Source organism: Ochotona curzoniae, unplaced genomic scaffold (genome assembly GCF_017591425.1).
Source record: "Ochotona curzoniae isolate NIBS_2020 unplaced genomic scaffold, NIBS_Ocur_1.0 contig_2699, whole genome shotgun sequence".
Taxonomy (NCBI): Eukaryota; Metazoa; Chordata; class Mammalia; order Lagomorpha; family Ochotonidae; genus Ochotona; species Ochotona curzoniae.
The window spans coordinates 6,592,797-6,612,488 of NW_024465561.1; the positions used below are offsets into that span (position 1 = coordinate 6,592,797).

The window sequence follows — 19,692 nt, forward strand, 5'->3', positions numbered from 1 at the left end:
GCAGTTCATTTCTCCAAATGTAGAGTCTGAGGGTAGGTGTTCGTTTACTCTTGTTGCCGACTGCCCAGTGAGAAGTGGCTCATCAGGTTTGCACTCCTGATGTGTTCCTTGGGATGGTTGGGCCCTAGAGTTTGTGTTCAGCTCTCTGGAAAGCCCTCTGTGCAGGGGCATGGCTTCAGGCTGGGTGGAGGCAGCCCCTGGTGTATGTAAGCATGGTAGAGTGGAGGGAGGTGAGGGGTGGGGCTGGGCTCTGCTGGGCTAAAAGGCCTGGGGTGGGGGTGGGGTGGAGTTGGGCATTCAGCCCGGGCTGTTGCTGGGGCATGAGCTGAGCGAGGCTGTCTATAGCAGTGCCCTAGGGTTGTGCCTGTGTGCTGTTGGGGAGCCTGGAGACAGGATTTCTTCCTCCCCCTGCTTGCACTCACCCCTCTGCTGAGCGAGGGGCTCCCCCAGTGAGAGGAAAGGGCCAGGGAGGCCACATGGGATCCCGGGCACAAGTGCTAGTGGCTGCACTTTCAGTTCCTGGTGGGGACAGCTGAAAGGCCATTGTGTTTCCTAGCTGTCACCATGTTCATCCTGGGGGCTGAGCATGGCAGATTGGCAACTCTGGATGAGGGGAGCCCTGGTATTCACCCCAATCCCCCATCCCCAAGAGGAGAAGACGAGCACATGCTGGGGAGGGTATTCAGCAGATGTGAAGGGTTCCTGACCATTCTCCCTTCCTGACCAGTCTCTGCAGTCAGCAGAGGTCTGCTACAGTCTCCCCTCCGCCTGGTGCTGTTGTGGCTGGGAAGTGTGTGGCTGTGTGGGTTAGTTGTAACATCGTCTACACAGCAGATATTTCTTGAGCACATGCTGTGTGGTAAGCAAGTTGCTGGGCACGGAGATGTGACAATGCTCAGGGTGGCCCCAGTTTTGCCTGAGTGGGTAGGGCACCCAAATATCACACCTGTCTTTCTGTTCCAAGGTGGATGGGTCCGTGGCCCTGGCTGAAGCCAGTAGTGCCCTCAAGGGGCTGACTGGAGAGGTGAATGCAGGCACACTTAGCACAACTGTGGGCAAGGGAAAGGGGAATCCGGGAAAGAAGAGGAGGGAAGTGGTCAGGAGCCCAGCGAGGAAGAACCAAGTCCTGAAGAATGGATGAAGAGAGAACCACCTGTACTGTGACCCAGGGCAGCTAGGCTGGAGCCGTGCCCATGGGTGGAGAGAGGTTGAGTGCCTGCTGGAATGTGCGTAATTTAAAGGGCCTTTCTGGGGTGGGTGCCGACTGAATTGTAGGGGAAAATGGGACCAAGAGGGCCATTGTCCACATGGACACTAGACTGAGCCTCTCTGGGCAGGTGGCCCTGGGCCCTGGGAGAAGGGATTTAGTTCTGAGCTTGTATTGGCGGTAGAACTGATGGCTTTGCTAAAGTATCAGGGGACAGGTGACAGCAGGGAGATAGCTTTGAGGTCTTGCTATGCACCTTAGTTGGGGTGAATGGTGTCTGATAGGTGGGGATGCCTGGTGGGGGGCTCCAGTGGCATGTGTGGATCTGGTGGAGGTGCCATTGGGATTTAGAACCCACAGGCAGGGTGAGCTCAGCTGGTGTAAGAGAGGCAGAGGACCAGGATTTGGTCAGGCCAGGAGGCAGGGTGATTGAGGATGGCACTGGGCAGAGCTGGTGTTGGGTAAAGAGCCCAGTCTCCAGTATTGTGGGCCCGAGAAGCCTGGCAAGGACTAGAGGTGTGGTGGGGTCATTGTGGCCTGATGGGGTGCATGACAACATGTGGAGGTATAGGGGGATGGCTAGGCAGAGCCTTGCAGGGGCAGAGACCAGGTGACTCTGGGGAGAGAGACATGTTTACTGCTGGGGGTGCAGTGTGTGTGTCTCAAGAGCAGCATTTTCCAGTGTTTCACCATGAAAGTAACATGGCTGGACTGGGTGGTGCTGTGGCTCACAGGCTAATCCTCCACCCTGTGGTGCCAGCATCCTATATGGGTGCTGGTTTATGTCCTGCCTGCTCCCATCCAGCTCTCTGCCTATGACCTGGGAAAGTAGTGGAGGATGGCTCGGGTCCTTGGGCCCTTGTACCCACATGGGAAACCTGGAAGAAGCTCCTGGCCTTTGGGTTAGCTCAATTCTGACCATTGTGGTCATTTGGGAGTGAACCAGCAGATGGAGGATCTCCCTCTGTCTCTCCTTCTCTCTGTAACTGTGCCTTTTCAATAAAAAAAAATCTTAAAAAGAGAGAGATGGTTGGACTGCCCACATGTGGGTGCTGAGGATGGTCCTGAGGCTGGAACAGTTCTGTCACTGGTGTGGGGGTGGCATGGGTGTGAGGTTGGAGAGAAGCCTCCAGTGGAGCAGTTACATGTGTGTGGAGGTTCCGGGGCAGATGGGGAAGCCTATGTGGGGTGGGTGGGGCATCTCCCTGCTCTGCTGGGCTGGCTGGGTGAGTCCATCTACAGCATCCACTGTTCCTGGTTGGCCCTCACTGTGTGCCAAGTCGGGAAGGGTGTGGCCAACAAGGTCCTGAGGTCTCCTGGCAGCCCAGGGAACACTGCATGTGGCTCACAGGCAGGCTTGCTGCATGCTGGTTGCGGGTAGGGTGGGCACACTTCTGTGCTGACAGTATCCTGTGTTTGTGTTTCTTTGCAGACCTAACTTCTGGCTGGGGAACGAGACCCTGAAGGTGCCGCTGGCACTCTTTGCCCTGAACCGGCAGCGCCTGTGCGAGCGGCTACGGAAGAATAAGGCTGTGCAGGCGGGCTCCCTGGTGGTGCTGCAGGGCGGCGAGGAGACCCAGCGCTACTGCACCGACACTGGGGTGCTCTTCCGCCAGGTAAGGCCCTTGCCCCACGCTCCCGCTTCTCCCAGGGCTTGCCTTCCGTGCCTGCTGGGCACTGGGCAGCTCTACTTTGTATGGACTCTGGAGACGGTACAGGACCAGAGAGCCCAGGCAGCCCGTTTCCATGGCTGAATACAGTTGGCACCAGGCAGGCCTGGCTCTGTGAGGTCAAGGTACAGAAAGAGGATAGTCTCAGGGGAGCAAACCGGCGAGGCTTTGCGGAGAAGGTGGCATTTGGGGTGGGCCCTGTAGGTCAGGCTGAGCTCAGACAGGTGGGAGGAGAGTGGGCACAAGTGGACAAGCCCAAGATGGGGTGGGAATGGGCAGCTTTCCACAAGCCAGGGAGCTATAGACGGGTAAGGTCCTGGAGGGGAGGGCTGAGTTCTGACCGCAGTTTAGGGATGGGGTGTGTGTGAGTGAGTGAGTGTGAGAGAGAGAGAGAGAGAGAGAGAGAGAGAGTGCGCTATGGGGTGGCTTGTCTGTGTGGGCAGGGTCCTGGTCTGTGTTGACCCAGTGACCCACACTGGATCTCACTGTCCTCTCCTGAGAAGTGGTCCAGGGGCTCCCTGAAGGTTCTGGAGGTGACATAGGGCTGCATGTGGTGGCCTCAGCTGTGAATCAGTCAGCAGGACCAGGAGTGAAGGCACCTGAGGAAGGAGGATGCCTGTCAGAGAGCAGGCAGGCTTTAGCCGGATGCCATTCCTGCGAAGCCTAGCATTGCACCTGTTAGGTTCAGGGGTGATTGAGAGAGAGAAGAAAAACTTCTAGTTTCAGGCAGAGTTTTATTAGTCAGGGGAGAAATCACTTCTCGGCCCTTTGGCTAAGATCAAATATAGTCAGAGGAGAGAATCTGACGGAGTGCTCCCTGGTGAGAGACGGTCCAGGACCGCTTACACATGGCGGGGGTGACTACATGAGCGAAATGGCCACCCAGGGTATGGAGCACTGGGCTTTTACACATCTTAAGCACAGGGGAATGGGAGAAGGCAGCAGTTCCTTGATTTTTACGTGCAAGTGACATGTAGTGAGTGATTTGTAAAACGGGGTACTAATGGTGGTAGGCTGAGAAGAGGCTGAGTGGTTCCTGTGGGGGCATTCCAGGCATTCCCGAGGAGATGAGGCCTGGATGATCCATCATGGATGCACTCTGCTCAACCCAACAGCACCCATTTTACAGATGGAGACATTAAGACTCAGGGGGGACTTGACTTGCTAAGAGGTAGAGCTGGGATCAGAACTCCATCTGCCGAGCCCAAGATGAGGTTCCTTTCCTCCTCATTGCCAGGCCTGGGGCTTGGGTGTCTGGGCCCAGTGGGCATGCCAGAACCGCCCTGGAGATGGTTGGAGCTCAGGGGGCGTGCCTGTCTTGTTTCTAGGCTCTGATGGTGGAGTAGGGGTGGGGGATGCAAAGCTGGGCCAGGGGACAAGGTGGCAGGCATGGCCTCCCCAGCCAGCCACAGGCTAGCTGACGATGGAGGCCAAGAGTGGGTGGCGAGGGGGATTTTCCGGAAAGCACTGCCAGCCCGAAGGTCCCCTCCCTCTGCGGCCGCACGCCTGCAGCACCACACAGGGCTAAATACGGCTTCTCTGACGCTTCTTGAGGTTCGCAGATTCTGCGATTTAAAAACCAATTTCCTAAATTCGGCTGTTGGCTCCCCTGCGGATGTTATGCGAGGTTAAATTTGGATGAGATCCTCCTCCACCTCGTACCTTTCTAACGTTGCCGGAGCTCAGTGTTTATCGCTCAACACTGCAGTCAGCTGCCCTGGGGATTGGGAGAGGGAATTGTGACCTCCTAAATGGAGGAGTGCAGCTTGGCTGAGTGTGGGCATCCAGGCCCGTAGGGTGGCAGGAAGCACGGGGCAGGTGTGTGCTGCTGGGTGGGTGTGTTCCAGCAGGTCTCAGGGGGTCTCAGGGGGTCTCGGGTGTAGCTGTCAAGGTGAGGCACGGGTGTGAATCTGCATCATCAGACGGGGTTAGAGGCAGGGTTGCAGGGCCCAGGGGGCTGCCCGCGCCAAAGCATGGCAGGATGACGCATTAGAGCCTGCAGCTGGAGCAGGGACCTGAGCAATGTGTGACAGGCCTGTGGGAGGCTGCGGGGCACTTTCCAAGGGAAGAGGGCGTCCCCCTTGCCCTGCTTGCTGAGTAACCCACCTCCTTGTTCCCATCACAGGAGTCCTTCTTCCACTGGGCTTTCGGTGTTACTGAGCCAGACTGCTATGGCACCATTGATGTTGATACTGGAAAGTCGACCCTGTTTGTGCCCAGGCTTCCTGCCAGCCATGCCACCTGGATGGGAAAGTAAGGAGCATGCTATGTCTCATCACCAGGAACTGACGGGGTTGGGAGTCCAGGGACGGGCCCGTGCGTGGTGACGAGGGGCTGAGTAGCAGGTGGCAGTCAGGCTCTTCAGCGGCAGCTGCTCTGAGCTGGAGGCCAGCACTGGGTGGGGGCAACAGAACTGGCATCACAGACCAGTAGGCGGTGTTGGCTTCGAGGTAGGCTGCTCAATCTGAGCGTTCTGGATTCCAAGCTGTGTGGAATGCCTGACACTTTGACCCCAGCGGGCACCCACTTGCTTGTGATCTATGTGGCTCTGCGGCTGGTGGTGAGGGTTTGTGTGGGGCAGCGGGAGGAGCACCCTCTGAGGCACCTGATGCCTGCGTCTGGCCTCCTGTGGTTCCTCTGTGAGGCCTTAGGGCCAGATCTGGGACCAGAAAGGTAACTGTGCCCCAGCCTCCATGGCAGCCAGCCACGCCAGGGCCCCTGCGGAACCACTCCTGCCTGCTCTCAGATACTGTGCTTAACCAGGGATGTGCAAGGTGATCGGAGGGTCCCGCGCAATGCCGCCTGCCTCCCAGCCTGTCATTTCTGCCTGGAGAGCGATTATCCTGGGCTAATGTATAAATTGCAGCTTTCATTGCCTAGTGCCCCAGAACTCTCATTACCAGGCGGACAGGCGCGGCTGTGGCTGGTCTGAGTGGCAAGGGCTTTGGCTGCTGCAGTGCTAGGCTGCTTGTGGGGGCAGGGGAGGAGAGTTCTCTAATTCCTCTGCTTCCTACCCTGCCCCACCCCTCACTGTCCCCTCTCCTGCACATACTCCTGTCCTCCCCCACCAGCAAGTACAAACCCAGCAGCCTCCCTTGTTGGCCCTGCCGTGTGGCTGTTGTGCTGCAGGCTCACATACTGGTGACAGTTCTGCATGGAGGTTACCTGGCAGGATCCCAGCCTGGCCCTGGGCCTGTGGAGACTCCGCTGTTGGCAGAACTGGCAGAAGAGGAGCCAGCTCTGTTTTTCCTGGAGGTGTTTTCCTGGCTAGGCCCTTGCAAGGGCAGGTAGCTAGTGGATCCGTCCTGTCCAGGCAGCTTCAGGGGTCCTCCCTAGCCACACTTACCCCCACTGATCATCGTTATCCCACACCTGGTTGAGTCCTCACTGCTGCCCTGCTACAGAGGACGTTGGGTGCAATATGTGGTGGGAGCCGTGCACGTCCTATGGCTTGGCCCAGCTCAGCTCAGCTGCGACCGGAAGCGACCCAGTGTTCTTGGTCCAGGTCTGGTTACCAACTGGGGGCTCCAGTTCCTTCCCTGTGAAGAAGCAGTGATGCTCTTCGTTGCCCCACCCATGTCAACTTCTGCTGTCATTTCAGTGGTTGATGGTCCTTCTGGGGATGGTTACACTTGTGACATGGTGGGAGGCTGTGATGATGTCAGGACACATTGATTGGCTTGTCCAGAAATGGCCCCAGGGAGCAACATTTCTAGGTGGGATCTCTTGTTCCTTCTGCTTGGCCCCAGTCATAACTGGTTCAGTGTGTGGAAGGCTGAGAGACCAGACTCCCAAGGTACATTGTGCCTGCCACCTGGACTCCCCCTTGGGATGTTCACCCTGCGGACTGGCACTGGGAAGCAGGGCAGACTCACCCACTTGGTGAGACCTGTCTGGCAGCCAGCTTCGTCCTGAAGCCTTCCCAGCCTGGGGTGGGGAATTGCCTGTTGGGGTCCTGGGAGACCCCAAGCTTCAGAGTTCATTAACATGATCCGTGGGTTTCCACACACTGTCTGGGTCGTCTGTTACCCAAACCCTGCCTCTGAGATCTGTCTCTGCAAGACAATTCTCCCAGAGTCCTCTCTGCGCCCCGAGGTAGAGCAGATGGAAGTGGAGCTGTGGCCTTAATGCTTCCCATGAGGGGCCCATCTCAGGAGCAGCTGGTCCCCTGTGCAGCTGGGGCTTTGGCTCTACTTTACCTGGCTTCTTCCTAACCCACCCTACACCATGGCCTTTCTTCCTGGCTCAGAGCCCATTGAGTTGTCCCACCGGTCCACCCGTGAGGGATAGGCGGTGATGGAGGAAGACAGGTCCAGCAAGGGCTTGATCTGGGCCCCTGTGGACTTGTCAGCTCAGGATGTTGGGGGCTCTGAGTATGTCTCCTTGTGTTTACTTTGGACCCTCACACAGGAGAGTCAGGAGGTGTCTGTCCATGGGCCGGGCATGCACATCCTCTGAGCTGTGATGGAGAGGCTGTTCCTGCCCCCAGAGACCCTGCCTTCCACTGGCTGACCCTGGGTGAATCTCACCGTGCCTCCCTGCAGCTTCTATCTGGCAGCCAAATGGCACTTGACTTGAGGGTTTTAAACCCCAGGATCTGATTGGTCAGGGAACAGCTGTTAGCAGTTGGCTTTTCAGGAGCGTAATCTCCCCTAATACAAGAATAATGTCCTGCATCTTGGCCACAGCTGGGCTTCTGAGTGGCTGTTAGCAGTTCGCCTGTGGTCCAGCCCTGCTTTGCTGAGCCAGCTCATTGTCTAGGGCTGACAGAGGGGATTGAGTGACCTTGAGGGTTGCAAATGGGTCTGCAGGGACAGAATCCCCTGTCGGAAAAGGCTCCGTGTGCACAGACTGGGCAGGCTTGGGGAATCCCAAGGGAGGATTCTTGCCCCACAACAGATGCTGCATTCTGCATTTTGGACTCCTGGCTACAGCCACCCCGTAACTGGCTTTTCCTTTCCTCTGCTCTGGGGTGACTGCCTCCCCCCGCCCCCATGTTCCAGCTCTAGGGAGTTGTAACGTGTAGTAGGGCTGGGAAATGGCGGGGTCCGCCTGTAATCAGCAAAGTGCTGGGAGCTGGGCTGGAGGGATTACCTGGCCTTTGAGATCAGAACCTGCCAGAGCGAGCATTTGACCTTCAGCTCCCTGGCTTCCTCTGCAGTCTCTATCTGATGGCTTTTGAAAATCCACCCGGCAGATCCTGCCATTCAGTGTCGCCTGGGGAAACCTTGTGTGAGATCTGTCGCTTGCTGTGCTGAGTGTCCAACTGTCATGGGCTTTCTGATGCTGGCCTGTGTCTCTCCCCACCCCCACGCTTTTGTGTGTGTGTTAGGGGATGGGCGAGCTTCTAGTTTATTATTATTTGGTGTCTTTGCTGATAGAGGTATGGTGCTATTTGGACAAGAGAGCGATTCCCATTGTTTTCCATCAGAATGAGGCTTAACCAATGGCAGCTTTGCCTATGGCATCTGGTAGCCTCTGAGCAGATGGAAAATTGCCTCTATGATTCATCACCCTGGGTAGCTTGGGATCCCAGAGAGAGCAAGCAGCTTTGGATCAGGTCGGGGACCTCCTGTGCTTTGCAGCTTGGCCTGGACTGTGGGAGGAAGTGCTCTGCATGCCAGGGGCCGTGGCCAGAGGGACTTTGTCTAGGGCTCTGGGAGGTGCTCCTTTTGCTCTAGGAGCTGCTATGGCATGTGTGCGTGGGAGGGGTAGTGATTTGGTATTTGTAATGCATTCACAGTGTGGGGCATGTGTGGTTATTGGATGTGGTTGTTGATGGCACTGCCACCTTCCCACACATACACCTTGTATCCCAGGGACCAAAGACTTACTCAGCCTCTGTGGTCTCCCTCTCGCTCCCACTTAGATCAGGATAGGGAGCTCTCTGAGGGGCACTGGCCTTCCTGGGAAACTGATCCTGGGCCGCTTGTAACAGACACCCCAACACCAAGGCATTGCAGTCCCCTGCCAAGCGCCAGCTTCTCCTGCAGTAGCTGCAGTCCCGCTGCTTGGCTGGGGATGCTCACCCCGACAGAGAGAGCTGTGCTTTTCTCTGTGACAACCTAACGAGATCTTGAGATGGTTGCTGACTTGCTGAAAGGAGCCAGGGCCACTGCCTGTGTGGTACTGTGCACGGGATGCAGGGCAGTGGTACTGTCTGGAGCTGAAGGTGGCCCCAGCCGTGGAAATGGATGGTGACTGCTGTAATTTGGCCCTATTACTTATTCATTAGCCTCAGGCAGGTGGTCAGCTAGCCGCTGGGACCTGCTCTTTGGAATTTCATTTTCCGGAGGGCTCCTCAGCGTCTGCACTGTGTGCCATTAATTTAATAGCTCTTTCCTGCCAAGGCCCAGTCGGGGATTGGCGCTCACTGCAGAGTGAGTAGGCATCAGTTCTGAACCGGGCACCCAGCCATTGGCAGAGCAGTACTGCATGGGCCTCGGGCCCTGGGGCGTGAGAGTCCCTTTGAGCAGGGGACGCCTTTCCTTCTTGTTTCCCTTGGCACTCGGAGGGAGAGTTATCTGGTGTCTGGCTACTTGTATTCGGAGCTCCTGGATGACGGGGCGAGGTATGAGCAATGGTGGCATCTGGGCTCCAGGTAGGGTGGAGTGCAGGCCTTCTTTGTGGCCGCCTCTGGCCCTGACCAGCCTGGCCTCTCAATGACCTCTCCATCCAGCTTCTCAGAGCGACTGGCCATTCTCTTTCCCATCAGTGCCACCAAAGCATGGCTGACGAGCCCTCCAAGGCTGGCATGATATGACATTCTGCCTTCTGTATCCCTTAAGATGGCATTTCAGTGATTTTCATTAATTTTTTAAACTGTAGTTAGTCCCAAAACTTGAAAAATAAGTACCACTTGACTTCTCTCTGCTCAACCTAAAAGAACAAACTGCACAGTGCCAGGAGAGATGCTCCCAGCTTTCCACATGTCACCTGTGGAATGGGTGCTCCTTCTGAGAGCCTGTCAGGAGCTGGGCAGGTGCGTCTCTGTCCTGGAGTCCCAGCTCACACTCCGGCCGGACTAGGGCAGCCTGCTGCCCCAATCAGGGCGAGTGGCATTTGTTGGTGCTGACACCTAACTCACTTCCTCCCAACACTAGGAGGCACAGCAGCAGGTGCTCCCAGGTCAGCAGCCATTAGAGTGGCTTGAGACTGTTGGGCAACGAATGGAGAGGTGAGCCATAGCCCAGGGCCACCCCCAGTCACCTCTGTGCTGCTCACCACTGCTGGTTCTGTGTTGTGGGGTCCTTGACCTCAGCTTACTGCATGAAACAGTTCCCAGGCCTCCAGTCTGCTGTCTCTGATAAGGCCTCATTGTGACAGAGAGGGGAGAACCATGATTCCTGGTGGTGTCCCCTGGCAAGGTGATGTGGGTCAGCTGGGAGGTTCCAGTCCTCCAGAGGAGTGGAGGCAAAAAGATCAGGTGCCCCCGCTGACGGCCAAGCTGCCCCTAGGGAGGCACTGAGGCTGGCCTCAAAGCAGGGCCTTCGTATTTCCCAAGATCCTTTGGGGAGTTTGCCATTCTATTCCTAGCACAGCTGGAGGTGGCAACCCTGAGGATGGACCAACTGAGGACTGTTGTGGTGTTGGAACTGAAGCTGGGTAGGACATGTCCAGTGGTGTGTCTGCGGGTGGCCCTGCTCTGACCCTTTTCTGGTTTGTGCATTTGTACCCAGCTGCAGGGTCCACTGGGTGCTGAGGCTGTGCCCACTGCCCTTGAACCAGCTGCACCTTAGCCAGTCCCGCCGCTGGGACCTCCAGGGTCCAGGCGAGCCACCTGCCATCCGTTCCCATCCTGGAGCAGCGTGAGGCTGTGCTCCTGGAGGGATTTCATCTTGGTTAGCTCAATTCTGGGCCCTGTCCAACATGGAAGCCAGCATGATTACATCAGGCACATTTCATTCATGGCAGGAGCTTAAGGCTTGGTGAGCATTTGGGAGAACCCAAAATGGAGAAGAAACCAGGGGTATTCTTGTGGCAGTAAGACCAGAGTCTCCTCACACTGCATTCTGCTCATTGCATGAGACCATGAGCCCCCTGGTTGGCCTTCAGGACCCTGATGGAGGTGCTCACCCTTCAAGGGGATGGTTGTCTTTGAGGCCCCAGGTGCCTTCCTGTCCCACTGCACCTGCATCTCTCTCCCTGGGCACCCCTGTCTCTTCTCACCGTGCAAGAGCCCAGGAACCACAAGCCCAGAACCATCTGCTGCCTTCTGACGGAGGCTTCCTGCGGATCCAGAGTTATGGGATCACAGCAGTGTGGGTGTGCCCTGACGGACGGGCTCCCCCTACCCATGACGCATTGGTGCCCAGGGGTGGGGGAAAGATGGCATGTACATGCGTCACTGGTCTTGGCTGGCCACAGCCCACAGTGCAGTCCCTCTTCCTCTGCATGTGGGCTCTGTTTCTAGGCGCTGACTCATCTGCCCACCAGAAGCCTGGGGTGGGGGCTGCTGGACCCAGGTTGGGGGTCAGCCTATTGCAGTCTCAACTAGGGGCCTATCCCCAGTGGGCAAGGGTTGATCAGCCGCGTCAGCCCTGGGTCTTCTCACCAGCTAATTCCTTCAGGGGTGGTGAGTAAGCAGGTGTTTTCTCATCACACTGAGTCAGGCTTGCACTAATATGTTAGCTTTGCTTTAACAATGTTCCATTCCAGCCTCATTTCCTGTGCCTAAGGGTGAGCTCTCACTGGCCAGTGGGGAATGAAAGACCTGAGTGGTGTTAGCAGCTGCTGACTGCAGGTGGGCAGCGTCATAGAGAACTGAGCTGGGGAGGCAGGTGCAGCTCAATGGTCACTGTGGCCTGGCACTCCGTGTTCTCCATGTTTGTGATGGGCAGACTCATCTCGCGCTGGCCAGGACTGGGAAGGGCTAGGCTGGGCCTTTCCAGCTGAATTTGGCAGTCGGAAAGGTGGATGAGCAGGGCCATTGCCAAGCCTTGACTATGGCACTCCCTGTGCTTGCCTTTGAGGATCCATTCCAAGGAGCACTTCAAGGAGAAATACGCCGTGGATGAAGTCCAGTACTCTGATGAGGTGAGTGGCTGATGCTTCTTCTCTCCTAGCTGCTTTGGATTTCCAGGAATCCTGCACCTGCTCTCCCTGCCACCAGCTTGGCTGAATGTCAGTGACACCGGAGACCCCAAAGGACACATGCACAGCCTTGGAGGAAGTGTTCTGGCATAGTGGAGGGAAATACGATGTGGCCGTGTTGTGGCTGCTCGGATGCACTGGGATGGAGACCTGGAGGCTGGCCAGCTTGCCTGCAGCAGGGAGCCTGGTCTGACCTACATCACCCCCTGACCTTGACTTGGGTCTTCCTGTGTCAGGAGCCCTCCCCACAGGTTTCCGTTGATTGAAGTTGCTGGTGTCAGCAGAAATCCAGGTCACAAAGGTCTGTGGCAGAGGGGAGTTGGTCACCACCCCTTGGCTGGAATCTGTTTCTTGCATGGCATTTTGTGGCCTGGAAGACATGTAAGACTCTCCTCCTGGGGTTTTGAATTTGTCCTGAGCCCTAGTAGGTGGAAAGGGCTGCTCTAACAGGGCAGGGGTTGGCAGAGGTGAAAGCAGAGTTAGGAACCCTGTGGTGTAAGTGATCAAGTGACAAGGCCCTTGCTGCTGCAGCTTTAGCCTGGCACACTCACTGCTGTGCCTCTGAGTCCCATCACAACCCCATGTTCTGCTCAGATCATGCTGTGTAGAAGGTGGACTATGCAGGGGCCAGGAGGTCTAGCCCAGGCCTGGAAGGATCAATGGATGGGGCATGCATGGCTGTGTGTTCCCAGAAGGTCAAGTGTGGGCATCCTTGATTCAGGGCAGTTGTAGAGAAGTGACCAGGCCCCTGTCCCCTTGGCAGTACTCATTGGTAGTGCTGGTGACAGGAAGGTTCCCAGGCATCCTGACCAGACACATGGCACTGTGAGCAATGGTCTGCCCCAGCATCAGGGACCTAGGCTAGCCTGCTCTGGGCAAGCAGCTCATTTTAATCCCCCAGGTGGGCACACAAGCAATCATAGTCCTGCCCCGAGCTGTGCTGTCTTGGGATGCTATTTCAATCCCTCCCCATCCTTCAAGGCCTAGCACCTGTCTAGACATCCCTTGCGCTACCCATCCTGTGAACACGGTAGAGGTTGAGTTCTCATCAAGGCCCTGCTGTAGTTGTTTTCTCCCTGCCCAGGCCTAGGGCAGAGGTGAGTGAGACCGAGGCTAACCTAAATAGCCCAGTCCAGGAGGGAGTGTGGGGGTGAGCAGTACTGCCCCAGGAGCCTCGTGCAGGGGCACAGCTCCCCATCATGGGCCGATTTCTTCAATGCCTCTTTCCTGTAAGGATGCTAGAGTAGGAGGGGCCTCTGCTGAGCCTCTCCATGTTGTGATTTCAATACCAAGGAGCCTGTCAGTGCCTGCCTCATGTTAGGCAGAGAGAACAGAGATATCTTCTATCCACTGGCCAGAACAGCCATGAGTCAGCCAGGCTGAAGCCAGGAACTCCATTCCAATCTCTCAAAGGCTGGAGCAGTCAAGTGGTCGTCTGCTGCTAGTTTCCCAGGTACATTATCAAGGAGCTGGATCAGAAAATGAGCAGCTGGGACTCAAACCAGTGATCCTACAGGGTGCCAGCAATGCAGGTGGCTGTGCCACAACACCGGCCCTCCTCTCCCCAAATGAACTTCGGGTGCCATCTTCCAAGAGCTGTCTGAAGTGCCTCTGTTTCTCCCGTTTGCTGAACCTGCTGCTTAACATTGTCATCCCCTGCACCTTGACCCTCCAGGGCTCAGGGGAGAGCAGCCAGCAGAGACCCTAGTGTTAAGAACCTAAGGACCTGCCTTAACCCAGAGCTGGGCTGGGCTAACCGCTGGGTTACCACCACTGAGCTGGGTTAACCCAGCTGGTGCCTGGTGTGATTTTTGGTCTTATATCTGGGTTGGGGGAGATGCAGCTGTGTCAAGACTGATTTCTGGGGAGAAGAACTGGGCTTGGTGTGGGAGATGGAGGAGTCCTCATTATCAGGGATGTCCTCCACGATGCCATGAAGTGACAGCCCCACAGACCTGCCCTTGTAAATCCTGAATGCAGCCTGCAAGGGACAGGAGCTGTCTAGGGCTCTGGGGCGTTCTTAGGCACTCCTTCGCCATCGTCCTCACCGTCATCCCGGTTGATGAGTTTTCCCGTCACAGTGGCTGCAGCTGTTCTTGCTGGCAGTGAGGCTGTGTTGACGTGGTGGGACAGGTGCTCCCTAGAAAGCACGTGCGGACTCTGGTGACACTGACGGCTCACACGAGTCCTCTCGTCGCCCTGTGCTGCATCTGCAGCTCCTACTTGCAGGCAGGAAGGCCAAGGCCACAGCCTTGCAGGGATCTGTTCATGCTCTCTTGCCCCTCACCTGGGGAGCAGAGGGAGCGGAGCCCCTGCCTTCCAGGCCCCACTTGCTCTGTCAGAAGTGGGGGGCGGGGCTGCTGCGGGACCCTTCTGTGAAGGTGAGCTGTGCTCCGACACATCTTTGAATTTCTGTAGCTCGAAATGGAGCTAGCCAAAATGTGCCCATAGTGGGCTGGAAGATGTCCCTGGCTCCTGAAGGTGTCCAGGGACTACTCCAGTATGAAGGTCAACAAGGAGCCCCTGATTTGGGGAAGGGCTTCCTAGGCCAGCTGTATTTATTTAAGATTTTATTTGTTAAGGCAGTTATTGAGGGTGGGGGTGCGGGGAGAAGGAGAGAGAGTGCCATCCTCTGGTTTACTCCCCAAATGGCCACAAAGGCTGGGGCTGGGCCAGGCTGAAATCAGGAGCCAGGAGCTTCATAGAGGTCTTGAATGTGGGTACAGGGACCCAAGACCTGGCCATCTTCTCTGCTTTCCCAGGTGCATTAGCTGGATCCGAAGTGGAGCTGTGGGGCACCAGCCAGCACCTGTTTGTGATGCCTGTGCTACAGGTGATGGCTTAACTTGCAATGTCACTGCACTGGGTCCTGTAGGCCAGTTGTATGATTCTCAACCTCATCTACTTTCAGGCAACCTTGAGCATCTCTGACAAGCCATGGAAAGCTTATGGTAGACACCTGTCTCCCCAGAAGGAGGACCAGGAGCCCCACAGGCTGTGTGGTCACTTGATAGCACACAAAGTGTAGGTGTTTGATGGCTTGGCCAGCCTAGCTAGGCAACTCCTCCCTTCCCCTAGAGGACCTTGAGGTTATTTACATAGAAGGGGGCCTCTCAGAAACCCTCCCTGAGAGGGGCATCCAGGTGTTGATGGCAGAGACCAATGCAGAGGGCCGGTGTCTGTACCACTGGGGACTGGTCAGCTGCATGTCGTTGCCTTGTTCTCACTCTACATTATGGCACCAGGGAGATAGTAGGAAGGCCTGGGGGGGAGCAGATGTGGGAGAAACCCCTAGGACCTGGCTTTCATGGTCTTGATGTGGAGAGAGGAATCAGGGAGTGGTGGGGTCTGTGTGGGAACAGGGAGGCCTCCTCTTCTCTGATAGGGCAGCTGCTGGGCAGGGCTGCTGACCCCAGGTGCTCCAAAAGTAGCTGCGCATCCAGATCGGGATGTTTCCCAACAATTCTATTTCCGGAACACGCTCAGAATTCCAAGGGCCCTGCCAAGCAGCTGCCTGCTTATGTGCGCTACAGTTTCAGGAGGCATCCCTGGAACATGGGCTGTTGGTGGGAGCTTTATTGCTTACGGGACTGGGGGAAGCCCAGAGGCCCCCTGCATGATGCGGACATGGCTCTGTCTTTGGACCAGTGCCCTGTGAAGAGTGGCCCTGTTATGAGGGCATGGCCAGGGTCTGTGGGAAGTCTTGGATGGGCCCCAGTAGTGACTCCACACCCCACCTTTCTGCTGGCTCCTGTCCACCCTTACCTGCCAGATGGTCTCGGCTGCCTGGGCAATTGATGCTGGCTGTGACCTGGAACAAGGCAGGGGCATTTAACAGCCCTAGTTTGTGAGAGCTGATGGGTCCCTCATGACCAGGCTCCAGGGAAGGCCCTAGCATGACAGCGCCATGCTTGTGTGTGTGTGTGTGTGTGTGTGTGTGTGTGTGTGTGTGTGTGTGTGTGTGTGTGTGTGTGTGTGTGTGTGTGTGCAGGGGGGATTGTGTTTCATGCCTGTGATACACAGCCACGTTCTGTACTCCTTGTTATTGAGACCCACAATCAGGGGTGCGCTGAGAGCCTAGTGCTAATGGGTCTCCATGGGGAAAGGGCGGGAGCAGCTGCCATCCTTGGAGGTGATGGGGACCACTCAGGCAGCCGCGATCCATCAAAGACGTTGCCCTGCCAGGACTCACCGGCGCACCCTCTGCCATCGGTCTGCACATCAGGCGGCGCGACGAGGGCTGCCTTCCCCTCCATTATTCCTAACCAGCACGTCGAGAGAGTCGTTGCGGGGAGAAAAACCATCAGCTCACACATTTGTTATCCTGCTCCTCTCTCCCAAGGACAATAGCAGATGCAATCCCCAAGTGCCTTCTCACTCTCTGATTCTGCTGCCGTAATTGACAGAATCGTTCCGTGCTGATGAATGCAGACCTTCACGTCTGTGTAACAACGCACCCAGGGCCCCCTCAGGTGTAGCTATGCTCCCCCTAATGAGCCTCCCCCTCCTGCAGGAGGGGTTGTGGGAGGGGAAGGGACTCAGCCTTGGCATGCGGGACGGAGGCTGAAGGACAGCAGCCACAGGAAACACTGTGACACATGCCTGCGGGGTGTTTCACTGTGGCCCCTGCAAGGCTTGACCAGCTGTGTGGCTTTTGAATTGGCAGTTCACCTGGGATGAATTGGAATTTTTATTTAAAAAAAAAAAATTAGCGAGAGGGTCATTCACACTTCATTTATTTCCTCTTTTTTTTTTTTTTAACAGACGGATTTATTATTGATTTTAGATGCACAGTTAGAGAGACCTTCCATCTGCTGGTTCACTCTCCAAATGACCACAGTGGCAGGAGCTGAGCCAATCCAAGGCCAGGAGCCAGGAGCTTCTTCCGAGTCTCCCACATGGGTGCAGGGCCCCAAGGCTTTGGACCATCCTCAAATGCTTTCCCAGGCCACAAGCAGGGAACTGGATGGGAACAGCCGGGAGGACTTGAACTGGTGTCAGTATGGGATACCTGTGCGGCAGATATAGGCTTAACCTACTACGGCAGTTTTGGCCCTTGGAATTTTTTTTTTTAAGGAATTTAAGGAAATCAGAGGGTACCTCAGAGTTTATGGGAGCATGGAATTAAGAGACAAGCTTATTTCAGTGCCCCCCAAGTTTTGAAATCCATGCTTAGTTTTTTTTTCCCACCATCTACATTTCTATAAATTTATTCATTTGAGAGGGAGAGCAAACATATGCTCCATTCACAGGTTCATCTCCCACAGACCTGTGATGGTCAGAATTGGGTCTAGAGCTGAGAACCCAATCCAGGTCTCCACGGATGGCGGAGACGCAACCAGGCTGCCTCCCAGCATCCACGTGAGCAGGACCCTGGAGTCAGGAGTTGGAGCTGGAACTTGAACCCTACCCAGCACTCCAACACAGGACACAGGCCTGGCAACCCCTCAGCCCAACACCCACCCTTTCCTGAACTTGTTAAAAACCTCTAGTCAAACCTGGATGTGCCACATGTTCCTCCAGCATCATGATACTTGCCAGTGATAGGAAACGTGTCCAGTAGAGGAATGACTAAATTGATTTCTATCCCCGAAGGTTCAAGTCCAGGCTTTAACCACGCTTTACACTGAAAACCTGGGCGCATTATGACCCTAAAGACTCCCTCCTCTGGGAGCATGGGTGTTGGTGACTGCATCTGCATGGGTGACCAAGGGGGTGACGCGTGTAAGGTGAGCGGCACTGGCCACAATCAGAGTCTCGGTGGACGGTTACTGTCCTTGCTGTTAGTGACTGCTAAAATGTGTGTTTGAAGAATATTTAATGACAGGAAATAAGTGAAGCATATAATTTCCTCTGATCCAAATGTCATTACAGATTTCAGTTTTTATGGGCAGAGATAAAAAGTCTCTGGGGACAGGACTGCAGGTGCATTTTATCTTTTTATAGTTTTCAGTGTATTCCAGCTTTTCTCTTGGAGTATCTTTGCGTTATAAGAAAAGGGCTTATATGCATATGTCAAAACTAATCAAAATGTTCACGTTAAGTATGTGTTGGGCAGAGCATGTCAGTGATTGCTCAGTCAAGCTGTGAAAACAATGCCACCTCCTTTCTCGCTCTGCCTGTGTGGTGTCCATAGTGTGAGAGTGTAGGGTTGGGGAATGAGGGATGGTGGAGGGGGGTGGAGGTTGGTCAGAGACCAAAGGGTCTGAGGAACCACAACAGGGCAGATTGATGGATCGTGGGCTTGCAAGGGGGTCAAGGCTCATGTGGTACTTTGCCAGTAGATTGATAACCACTGATGTGGCAGGCCAGGAGGAAGGGAACAAACCTGCTGGAGGAGTGGGCCTGGGACTTTCCACCCTGAGAATAAGTGGACAGAATGACCATGATGGTGGAGGCCGGGTTTGGAGTGGGAAGGCTGGAGCCTGTGGGAGGCATGGGTGGAGGGCGGGGAGTAAGGAGGGTGGTGTTAGCCCTGGGAATGGGAAGCAGACCTAAGGGGTTTGTGTGTTGGAGGGAGGGGGCTGTATCCCATCCTCCTGAAGTGTCTTCCTGGTGGCCTGGAGACAGGTAGAATGGTGGAAAGCATGCCAGGTTGAGGTGAGGATCCCTCCCCTATGTAAGCCCTGGTCTCCTATCTGTAGGGTGGGGACCCACAGTCAACAGGGCCCACTGGATTCAGTGGGCACTGTTGTTCTGAGGTAGTGGAGGGAGGTCACGGCCGTCCAAGTTCACAGTGGCTCTAAAGCAGATTTTCCCTTCTGACCTTCCAGATCGCCAGCATCCTGACATCACGGAACCCCTCCGTCCTCCTCACTTTGGTAAGTGGCTGCGGCCCAGAAGCTGGCCGCCAGGGTTTGCTCATGGGAAGAGTTCTGAGAAGCCGCCTCCCCTTGGCAAGGCTGTAGCCAGAAAGGAGAGGATGAAGGAGGTGAGAAGAATGGCCGTCTGTAGTCAGTGGCCACTCCCTGGGATGTGCCGTGTCGCCTGACAAGGTCAAGGTGGACAAGACCCTGCGTCCAGGCCAGGGTTCAGAAGCGTGTTTTGCACTGGGCTGAGCTCCTGAACATTGGTGTGCTCCCACCTGGTGTCTCCTGTTGTGGTAGTTTGAAAAACACACCCTTGGTGCCTGCCCCTGAGGTGGCCAGGCCGCAGGGGCTGTGCTCTGGGGCTGTGCTGGGCGCGTCTCGGTGAAGCAGCCTGTTGTCCTTGTGTGACCTTGGCAGTTTCATGTATGTTGGGTGTGCACACAGCATTGCTTCCTGCCAAAGCGATCCTTCTCGCCTCTTAATTGATTTTACGGAAATAGTTATTTTTTTTAAAGCTCCTTTTTTCCTGTCTGCACTTCAATGGCTGGGAGGGAAGGCCACATTAGGTGATCTGGGTTAGACAATAGATGACCCGGGTGCTTTATTTGGGTGTACGCTGGCCACTGGCCTGCAGTTCTGGGGACAGAAGCAGTGGTGATTTAAAACACCTGCCTCCCTGGGGTGCCAGAGCTCCCTGTCTCATCTCCATTCCTGTGTGTGTTCCCCGTGGCTCCTCCTCACAAAAAAAGGAGTGGGTGGAGGCCAGCTTTCTACAATCCTGCCAGTCCTGGATCCCCCCTCCCCATCCATTCTGAATTCCTAGAAGGGCTGGCTTTGACCACAGTCTCCCCTTGGAGAGAGGAGGCTGTTTCCAGGGACCCCCAAGGATTCCACAGTTCCTGTACAGTGGTGT

The 19,692-nt window shown here is 55.7% G+C and overlaps 1 protein-coding gene across 3 annotated transcripts in view; it reads left to right on the top strand.

The window, feature by feature from the left end:
• The window catches only part of PEPD (peptidase D), a 101,406-nt gene that overhangs the window by 6,369 nt on the left and 75,345 nt on the right, over positions 1-19,692 (top strand). For 2 of the 3 annotated variants that reach the window (XM_040976478.1, XM_040976479.1), the window contains exons 2-5: positions 2,640-2,823; positions 5,003-5,130; positions 11,850-11,913; positions 18,744-18,791. In XM_040976478.1, the coding sequence (XP_040832412.1) occupies positions 2,640-2,823; positions 5,003-5,130; positions 11,850-11,913; positions 18,744-18,791 (424 nt within the window). The remainder of the gene's footprint in view (positions 1-2,639; positions 2,824-5,002; positions 5,131-11,849; positions 11,914-18,743; positions 18,792-19,692) is intronic. The other variant, XM_040976482.1, reaches the window with a different exon arrangement.